General features: G+C 47.3%; 1 protein-coding gene across 3 annotated transcripts in view; it reads right to left on the bottom strand.

Moving 5' to 3' along the window:
* Positions 1 to 4,633: 4,633 nt before the first annotated feature.
* Positions 4,634 to 10,959, bottom strand: part of CSNK1A1 (casein kinase 1 alpha 1) — a 32,391-nt gene continuing 26,065 nt past the window's right edge. For all 3 annotated transcript variants that reach the window (XM_059860428.1, XM_059860426.1, XM_059860429.1), the window contains one exon: positions 4,634 to 6,148. In XM_059860428.1, coding sequence (XP_059716411.1) covers positions 6,141 to 6,148 — 8 coding nt within the window. In that variant the 3' untranslated portion in view covers positions 4,634 to 6,140. The remainder of the gene's footprint in view (positions 6,149 to 10,959) is intronic.

Raw genomic sequence — 10,959 nt, 5'->3', positions numbered from 1 at the left:
TCCCTCAGAGGCACCACGGGATCCTGCCTGCCCTGCCCTGCCCTGTCAGGAGCTGAGGTTTTGGGAGACACCACAGCAGTGGGCACAGCTGGCTGGCAGCCCCCACCAGCAGCTTTTCACTGGGGAAGGCTGAGCAGAGCCAGCTCGGACCCCAGGAGCTGTTTGCATGTTGGGAAGCAAAAACAAATCACTTCCCATCAGCATCAAGCTGCCAAGGCTGGGCTGCATCTCCTGGGAGGTGCTGCACAGCTGGCACAGCTGGCAGGGCTGGCACGTGAGGCAGCCTCGGACCCACCTTGCTGTCCCTGAACCCCCTGCCAGCACCTCGGGGAGGGGCACGATGTTAAAAGCTGTCAGTGAGAGGGAGAAAGGTCACTGAGCAGGGACTTAACACCCATAATCAGTTTATGGGATTTGTGAGCAGCTTCAGGCCGGCTGGGAACAGCGTCAGCACAGCCCCAGCACAGCTCCACCTTCCCAGGGATGCAGCTCTGGCAGGGTTGGCAAACCCCCCCAGCTCCCCAGGACAAGCAGCACAGAGCCATGCAATAAAAACCAGCAGGAAACACCTCCTGGGCAGCCCGGGGAGGAATGGCCACAGCCTGTTCCTCACCTTTCCTCCCCCAAGAAACAGGGCCTGGGAAGGAAGGCAGGCACTCCCAGGGTGTGTCAGCAGGGATTTCTGGCTCTGTCTGCTGTTCCATGGAGCAGGAGCTCCCCAAGGCTTTGGTGGCACCACGAATGCCAGCCCTGAAGGGGCATTAACACCCCCACCCACCGTGCCCACCCCCCTGGTGCTGCTCACAGGCTCTGCCCCCCCGGGTGACCCCAACCCAGTGGCACAAACAGTCCTGGCCCAACTCCAGCCTGAGCAGAGGAGGAGGAGGAGGAGGAGGAGGAAGCCAGAGCTCAGCACGAGGCAGGGCTGTGCCTGGGGGAAGCTGTCGGCACATGAGAATGATTCTATTTGCTGCCTAAGTGATTTTTCTCAGCTCAAAGGACTTGCACCAGTTTCAGGCTTTACCTCTCTGCTCTCCTCCCCCACTGCCTGCCTGTAGCTGCCAAGGCAGGAAAACAACCCCTGCTCCTCTGTGCCCCGTCTGGGCTCCCAGCAGATGAGGATGTGGCAGATGCCATCAGCAGAGGCCACCCAGCTTGGTCTGGCTGCTCAACACCAGAGGCAGCTGCCAGCCCCAGGCTGGTCCTGGCCCCCACTGTGCCCACTTGGGTTTGTGAAATCCCTGCAGTCACCAGAGATGGGCTCAAGAGTCTTTAACTCATCCACAGTGCTGAGCAGCAGTTAAAACCCCAGGAGAAGGAAGTGCAGCAGCTCAGGAGAACAGACACACCAGGGCAGGCTCTGCCCAGGGCCCAGCCCTGGAGATTCCCAGTTAAACACGCAATGGTCTCATCTGGACAAGTCCCAGTGCACTGCTCTGGCCACGGAACACGAGGGACTCACCTGAGCTATGAGGAAGGGACAGGAGGATCTGCTCCTCAGGCCCCTGCTCATGAAGTCCCACCAAGCTGAGTCACACAAATTCCTGCCCCACCTTGCCAGGCACAGGATTTTGCCAAGTCAGGCTCCTGCCCTGGGCTGTAAAGCGAAGCCTGGATTTATCACGCGCACTCTGAGAGCAGCAGGGAAGCTCACAAGCCAGTCCACCCTGCAGGACAACATGCTCACTCCTTCAAGGGCTCCCGAGCAGCTCCAATTGCTTCCATTCAAAAGAAGTTCAAAGTCTGCCACCTGCAAATCAGCTCAAGGCTCGGTGGCATTCCAGGGGTGGGGACAGGGAGCAGCAGAGCCTTGGAGCTCCAGGGACACGAGAGGTGCACACACAGCTCTGCAAGAGCTTCTCCTCCAGCCAGGCCACATCCATGCCAAACTACAAGCTCAGAGGGGGAAAGAAATGCAGCTAATCAGCTGTGTTTACAAAAAACAACTCACATTATCAACGGGAACAAAAGGCAGAATGGGGAGGGCTGAGCACGCTCAGGTACTTCCAAGGGCAGTCCCTGATACCAAAACCCCTGAGAAAGGAGCTACATCAACCTTCAGTAATTTATGAACACAAAATACCTGCAAACCCAAACAACTCGAGTCTGCTGTGAGAATATTCCCTGGCTCCTCTGGATTTCCAGCTACCAAAACCCAGCACTACCCACAGTCACATCGAAGAACATCTCAAATCACGTAAAAAGTCACATTAGCATCTCAGAGGAATGGATTTTACACCTTTAGTACCGAGCTTTGCAAAGCTCAGTGAGCAGCTGAGCTGACTGTGGTGAGTTTGGAGAGAGGGGCAGAGCTGGGTGTGTTGGGAAGGGTTCATTAGAGCAGCTGTGCCCCAGCACGAGGCAGTCTCGAGTCCTCCCACCCTCCCCCGTTCCTGCTGAGCCCTGGCTAACAAGGATCACATTAAAGAGCCATTTCCACATGACAACAGCCAGGGACACAGTCCTTCCACTCGGGCCCTACTGGGAGGGAGGGCACTTGCTCTGTGTCAGCCTTGCCGAGGATGGGTGCAGGGGCAGGCAGCTCTTCCTCCCTGCCCACTTCCCTCCTCCCTGCAGCCTGCTGCTCACCGACGTGGGCTATGACATCAAGCTGATATGAAATCATGATGATTTCACTGCAATTAAGGCAGGAGCAGATGGGGCTGATGGAGCTGGCTAAGCAACAAATCTTCTAAATTGGAGAACGCTGTCAAGAGAAATTAAAGCCTCGTGCAAAAAGTCAACTTGGGATGGCAGAAAAATTCCACATGGGAGGAGACACTGCAGGGAGGCAGCCAGGCCAAACTCCTGGCTGAAGCACCTCAGTTCAGAAAAACCCCAGCACAAAGCAGGGACAGGTTCCCAACAAAAAACACCTGAAAAAGCCAAGAGAGAACAGGCAAAACACTGCAACAGCGAGGCAACGCTTGAGCTTGAAAAACAACCCCCAGAGACAGAGAAATCAGGGAGAAAAATAAAAATAAATAAAAAGTGTGGCACATGCTGGACAGGCTCCAGACCCAGCAGACACATCAAGTGTTTTTAACACAGCCAGGGGTTGTGTTTGTCACTTGTTACCAACACCACGCAGAGGAGCAGCCAAGGAGTGACGCTGGCAGGAACTGGGAGCCAGAGCTGTCTCTCTTCAGAGCCTTTACAGGAGAAGAGAAAAAGGCTCTCAACTGCTTCTAACAAGGAATGGCTTAAATAGGTTAAAAATAATGAAGCAGTACTCTGCACATGAGCACTCCGTGCTCCCAATTAAGCAATCCTTTGGAAGGTGGCCTTAGGAAGCCTCTCAGAGTCGTTCTAAGGAGGTTAATAAATTGCTTTGGAACCCTGGACGCAGCTTAGCGAGGTGACTAAGGAGCTGTTGTCACAGCCTAATGTCATTACCCGAATTCTGGCACTTTCCAGGGAGCACGAGGCTGCAGATCTTGAGCTTCACAGCCTCTTGTCCAAACGATGACTCCTTGTCGAGGGCCTGGGGCTGCTTGCAGAAGTTGGGGCTTGGCAGGTGAATCTCTCTCCACACAAAACCTTTGCAGAGGTGCAAGCTGAAGTCAGGATCCAGAGTTTTAATCCTTCAGGCTGAAGTCTGTTACAAACAGGGGTGTTGGGTGCCTGTTTAAGGAAGGGGGGCATCTCATGCCCTGGCCAGCACATCTGGCACGGGCTGTTGATGCAAAACACTCAGCCCACGCCGCTGTGCAGAAACAAATTCTGTTCCCACACATCTGCGAGGCTGACTGAGCTCCAGGCTCCTCCACAGCACTTGCAGCTCCCCAAACTACAAACCACTGCATTTTGACACCCTAAATGTATTTACTCTCCCTTGCAGAGCTCATCAAGTGCAGCTCTGTTTCCAAACCCCCCTCAAAGTCACGAGCAAATTTAACGGACAAAGAAAATAATTTATTCTCCTGAAACCAAATTATTTTCTCCAACTTTTCAGCAAGTATGTCATGTCAGAGCATGAAAAGCGATGCCACAACAATTCCGAGCAGCCTCTCCAAGGACAGCTGCCAAGAAGGCATTTCATTGATGCTTCTTCCCCTCTTGCCAACGTGTGTTGTCAGACACGTTGCCTAGACAGCAGAAATCATGGATAAGGACATCTCACAGTGCTCTAGATACCAGTTCTTACAAACAGACTGGTTTTCATAGGAGGCCCTGCTTGAAAGCCATCCTTATTTGGATGGGGCAAGACTCAGGAGTCTGGAAAACCATCCTGGCCAGGAGAATGAGCTCCATTTCTTCCTGCACCTGGCAGGCAGCACAGCCTGCTGTGTGCTCTGCTATCTCTGAAGCCCAGCAGCCTCCCTGCCTCCCAGATTATCTATCCCAGCGTTTATTATTTATTATTATTAGCACACAGTGTTCTCCACCCAAAGTTTAACATCTCAGGGCAGATCCTTCTTGGACAGAGTACAGGGGAGCCTTGATCCACATCATCACCATTCCAGGAGTGCACAGTGTCTTATGATCCCGAAGAAATGGTTTTCAAAAGGAAAGAAAGATCTTTTCCAACAGTAAAAAAGATGAACTGTGAGCAGGAACTCTGCTCCATGCATGAAAACTGTCTAAAAAGCAAACATACAGACAACATTTACACAATAGGCATCTGGCAGCATTTTCAGACATTTTTTTTTAATTTATTCTGACATGCTATAAAGGAATAAATTACACTGTTAAAGAATTACCAGCAATAAAAGTATTTCTTTCTTTCAGCTGGGCTAGAATAGGAGTGAGAAGGAAGACAGCCTGGGGCAGTAACCAATGTGAACTCTGCATGGTGCGAGGCTGCCCCCAAGAACAAGAGGAAATCTGGTCATATCCACTTCACAAGAACTTGAAAGAAAATGCCTTGGTTTTTCAAACCATCCAAATTTTTTCAAACCATTCCAATTTTTGTCTCCAAAGCAGCAATCACAAGTCAGTCCAGCCGAGGCAGGACATGGCAATGCTCAGAGGCTGCCAATCCTGGGTCTGCAAAAGATGCCATTTCATTTAAAAAAATTCCAATCTTATTATGGAGGGCTGGTCTCAAACAACAGGTTATAAAAATGCAAGACTGCCCCTTCCCCCTCAAGGAAAAAATACAAAATTTATTTAAAAACAAAATGAGGAAGAGTTACAACACTAAATCTAAAATGATTTAGAAAGAAATATGACTTCTTTTGCTTAACAAATGGCCTTAAACTTGGTTTAAAAACAGGGTAATGTAAATTTCTTAAACTGAATTAACAAGGCAAATTAAAAAAATCTCATTTCCTTACAGAAACAGTTTTTAGTTTTTAATGAACTTGTAAACAAAAAAGCTCCCGCTTCAAAATAAAAACAAAATCCCAGATCATATAGATGTTTACAGTGATTACATTTATCTAAGCAACTTACATACAGGTTCAGTTGTAAGATGTTAACTAAATTTCGTGACAAATATGCTGTTTTTCCTTTTATACCAAGAACATTATAGAGTTAATGCAGAGTCCTAAAGATTATCTAGTAGTCGCTAAGTTTCTCTTAAGTCTTCACTTTAGATGCTGTTATTTCTAGCACAGGTAAGCAGGCAGAGTCTTTCATATGCTTAAAAACTGGAATCTTTGGTTACTACCATGTCAGCTGGCTTGGTATGTTGCACATAGAAGCCAACAACTTTAAGAATGTTTTAAGTGTACAACTTTCAAAACCCAGGGAGGAATAACCAGAAAAGAGTGCACAATTGTGAGCATTTACAATTATCACAACTGTTGCCGAAGACTGTTCATGCCATTCTTCCAAAACAATGAGATCTCATAAGCAGTGTAGTTCAAAGTAAAAAGGTAACAAAAATTGGCATATGCACAATTTTCTCCACTTGTGTGTCAACCATTAGTTAACTTTTCCACTTGAAAAAAATGCAATAGAAAACTGGACACCATGTTTCACTATCTCAGTAATATTCACAATTACAGCTGCTACAACTCAAAGTGCAGCATCACTGACACTGCCCAGAGCCAGTTTATACTGATATTAAGTTCTTTACACCAAGGAAATGGTTGCCCACAGCCACTGGCAAGTGTATCAACTAAAATTTCTAGGATTTGGGGAGTGACAAGTCCTGCTCCGATCTGCTCTGCTTTGTCCCATCCTCGTCACGCTCAGAAACCTGCAAGATAAACACAAGGGCAAACTTACTGATACGGGATGGAAACGAACAACAGCATTCACAGGAGGAAAATACAACAGCAGTTATGGTCATTCAAAGGGGAAAATGCTGCTCCATCTGGGAATTGCAGAGTTCCTGGCGTCCATTTCCAAAGGTAAGCAGCACTTGCCACAGCTCTGGAGCTCACACACCTCTCACTCACACCTCCTGCTGCACTGGGACACAGGCTGAATGCACCAGCTGGATGCCACATTCCTCCAGCAGGAATTCAGCCCAGCAGTTTGAAAACAAGCTGTGTTATTGCCACTAGGAAACAGGATGTAATTTCATAGGATTGTTTTCTACTCGTCTGCAGTGGCTCATGTTTATATCCCTGAATGTCAAGCTGTCATCTGACTGCAGGGTGCTCTCCAGAGCCGCAGTGTCACACGGCCAGGCAGGGGATCACTCACCTTACAGTAACTGCTGGCACCACAAAGCCACAGCAGCACGCTCTGGGCACCCACAAGGCAGCACCTGGGACAGCCACTGGGCAGGCAGCACACCTCAGCCTTTGGAAGGACAACTGCTGACTCACATGACAGGGGAGGTGGTGCACACACAGCAACTCCTTTAATGTTCAGAATTCCAAATGACATTGGGGGATAGGGAGAGTACAGAACACTCAGAGATCTCCAAGAACCAGTTACTGCAGGCTAAGCCAGTCCTCCCTCCGTGCTCCTCTCTGGTGACTCAGGTGGCAGGGCTGTGCTTCACACAGGGGACAGCAGCCTCAACCAAAGATGGCCCTGCCAAGCGAGTTTCCGTTCTGGATGCTCTCCAGACAGGATGGCTCTGCCCATGGGTGAGTTCATCACAGCAACAGCTCCCAGTTTTTGCAACAGAAGCCTCTTCTCAGTGAAATACAGACAGAGCTGACCTCAGCTATAGCTTGTGCTGTCATCCAGAGAGAAGCAAGTGCAAACAAGTCTTACTAGTCTGACATTCTGTCCAAAATGTATCTGGAGAGCACCCAGAAAATGGCTTTAACTCTTCCAGAACTGGCTACAGGTCATTTCCAAGAGGTTCAATAACTTCTTTCAAACGTAGCATTGATGCATTGAGGGACAATTCTCTTTATCCAGCACTGGTCATTAAAAAAATAAAATCCTGCACCAGAATCAAGACAGCCATTTCCACTGGAGTGCAAGTTCCCACAGAAAGCCCAGGAACTCCTGAGTTCCCTAATCCCTACTTGATGTACACAACCAAATTATGCTGTTTTTCCATTTAGTGTGTTCAGCAGAGAACACTGATTCATCTTTTGAACCACTTTCTCCATCAAAGCAGCCAAAACAAAGTCAACAAAGGAGAGTGTGGAAAGAAATAGATCAACTCATTGCTTCAGAAGCCTGAGTATTTCACAAGAAATGGGAGCCTGGACCTGAAGACAAAGGACACTCTAGCAAATGATCTGCTGCTCTTAGAACTCCTCAAACCCAAGGTAACATGGGCAGGAGAACTTCCAGCTACAGAGAGCAACAGGGAGGTGGACTCAACTCAAAATGTCCCTTCCAAGTCCTGTAAAGGCACAGCTGTCAGGTGAGATGGAGATACTCAGAGCACACAGAGCACTGCTGGCATGAGGAACGTGCTGGAGAGTCCATGGAGGCATCTCTTCCACAGCTCCTCACTCCATACAGGGCCAAATCATCACTCCTTGTCCCTCTGAGGTGTTACCCAAACCTCTGAAAATCTCTGTGCTACATGAGGGATCCTCAAATTGCTTTATTATTACCATGGCTGAAGATGTGATTGACAGGGGAGCAGCAATTACTGCAGTGTAATTCCCTAAAAACCTCCTCAGTGTGAAATGCTCAGACTTTGTGTACTCTCCATTTCTCCAGACAAGCAAGTGAGAAGGATTCAGGTGTCAATAATTCTAATTCTCAAGCAGAGAAGTCTCAGTCTGTTCTGAGCAATCCTGCCACCATCACAGGCACCCAGCAAATATTAATGGACCTGCTGACAGCCTGGCAGAATCTCCACTGCCAGGAGTTAAAGGCACCTCTCCCAAATGGACCTGGTAGACTTTATCCTGCAGATTGACTGCCTGAGTCACTTTTATGACTGAGGGAAGCTGAGTGTAAGCACAGTTACAAATCACACCTGAACAACTGCTGCTCTGGCAAAAGAGAGGCAGCCCAACTTCCCCGAGTCAGCAGAGCTCTGTCTGCTGGAACAGTTCACCTCTCCAAGTTCCAAACCAGCTGATCTGGCTGTTACAAAAGACACTGCACACAGTTCCAGAGAGGGGCAGGGGAAAAAAAAAAAAAACTGTAGAGAAAAAAAGGCCATGGACAGAACAGGTTATTCTGGAACCAAGCAGAATATTTAGCCTGGATAAACTCTAGGATTCACTGATGATTTAACATGGATCTGAGTTAAGGAAATCAGGAATATCTGTAAATGAGCACACTGGACAAACAACCTGAGTCTGTGCTTCCCTGGCCCACCCTGACCAGATGCAAATCTTCAACAGCACTTTACAAATAACTGCACCTGTACACTGCTATTTGCAGGACTCCTGTTCAGTGGATAGGGTTACCAGAGGGGTAACATTTGATACCAGGAAGCCTTTTGAGCCACTTCCACACAGGCTTTGCTACAGTAACTACAAAAGAATTTAACTGAACTCCAGAAAAAATAACCAGTATTTCATCCTCTCCAGCGTGACAGAGCATCCAAGCCACACTGCCTTCTCCTTCAGCTTAGCTGGGTTCAAAAAAATCTTCATTACAGGCAGAATTCCCCACAAAAAGGCATGTAGGATTTTAGGACTCTGGAAACCTTTACTTTGCTGAAGAGATGAAGCCTCTGAAGTCTCCAGATGTTTGCCAAGCACTGCTTTAATGCTCTGCTGACATTACAGCTTGATCAACCCAAAGGTCACAAGCCTTTCTTGGTGATGGGGAGGGGAGAGTCATTCCCCAAAAACCCCAATGAAATTGTGCTGAAACCCCAGGAATTTCATCTCAGCTGCAGCAAGGGGTGTCTCCCAAAGCACAGTGTGATAAGGAAGGTAAATCATGAATAGAAATGGTCTGAGGCTCCAAGGCAAAGCTCCCCTGCTCACCCCTGGCAGTGAGCTCAGCTCTGCTCTCTGGCACTGAAGCATCACTTCAAGGTGCAGGCAGATAATCACTTTAATGACCTTTCCTTTGCTCACACACAGCACTTGGGCACAGACTGTCTGAGGCAGGAGAGGAGCACGTTAAACCTCACAACACTTCAGCCAGACTGCTTCACCAGCTCACAACCTGATTTTCAGGGCAGGTTCCACTTACAGATCACCACCTCCTGCAAAGCCCTCACTTTGGGCATGAGCTGTTGGGAGGAATGTGCATTTCTGCTCAAATTAACTTCTCCTGCTGGAACAGCCAACCCCTCCACACCCCAGTTTGGGCTGGGCTCTGAACTTCAGTCAGAGTTTCTCTATTTCAGGAAGCAATCCAAGCCCAGGTGCTTAATCACCCAGTCTGCTACTGGTGTTGCAGCTGCAGGAACTGGTTTCCAGCCTGTCAGATCCAGCCACTCTATGCCAAAAATCTGACACTAAATGGCATCTCTGAATTTTATTTTTTTTTTCAAGAACCACTTCAATCTTGGGAAAAGCAGCAGGTGTTTTAATACCTCATTTATTCTGAACAAAATGTGGTTTTTTGATAGCTATTTTGACTAAAGACACCTGGTAAGGTTTGAATGCTCCCACACTATGTGAAGAACAATGTTTAAGTTTATTGTAAACACTTCTGCATTTCTTTGATTTCCAGGATTGTCATGTTAGCAAGTATGTAATTTTATACATATAAAAATGACAGACAAGAGGTACTGAAGAGCAGCAATGCCTCAGTACAGAATTTAAACCTTGCTTCTCTATTCTCAGTCACACAATCTCATTAGTTTCAATTTTATCCACAGATCAGCTGCAGGAATTGGTTTCATGGCATGACTGGCTCACAGATGTGGCAGTTTCATCCTAGTGACTTACCAGACTCACACCAGCACATTTGCATCACAAGAAAAAAAATTAAAATTTTAAAAGCTTCTAGACCATGTGGGAAAAAAATTGATGTGTCTTCTGAGAACTCAGTTTTCAGTTATTACACAATTACATTTGAACATGTCACAACATTTCCCTTTGAAACCATAACCTAGAAACATCAAAAAATCATCAGGAAACCTGAAGCCCCACCCCAGAGCACCCAGATACTTCAGAAAATTGTGAGTTGGCCATCCACAGCAGTTCGGGGTTACTGCTTGATTTAGACAAGGCATTTTGAGCTCACTGGTCCCTTCCTTGAACTCTGGACCAAATGCCTCAATGTAAACCCACTGCAGGAAGCCAGAGCAGTCACAATTTTCTGTTCCCAGTGTTTGAGGCATACAGAACAGAAGCAAACCCACAGCACTGTACCAGCTGCCACAGAGCAGAACCCAAAGTCTCTAGATCCTTGCCTAGTCAATGAGAATTATCCCTTAAAAAGTGTTAGGTCTAGGATTTTGGATTGCATTATATATTTATACATATATAAGGACATATATATGTATATATATAAATCAAAATAAATAAAAATGTCACATTCCCAACACCAAGTCAGTTTCTTGTTTTTGGAAAGTGGTTAATGCGGGAGCAAAAGATGCAGTGGTTAAAAATGACCCAACATCCCCAGAAGAAATGATATGAATAACAAGGACATTTTGGTATAAAGTTAGTAGTCAAATTCTCCAAGGACGTCTTTTGGTTTTGCTTTTGAATTTAAGAGCCAAAT

Source organism: Haemorhous mexicanus, chromosome 15 (assembly GCF_027477595.1).
Source record: "Haemorhous mexicanus isolate bHaeMex1 chromosome 15, bHaeMex1.pri, whole genome shotgun sequence".
In the NCBI taxonomy this organism is placed as follows: Eukaryota; Metazoa; Chordata; class Aves; order Passeriformes; family Fringillidae; genus Haemorhous; species Haemorhous mexicanus.
This window is presented reverse-complemented; position numbering and strand designations above follow the sequence as displayed.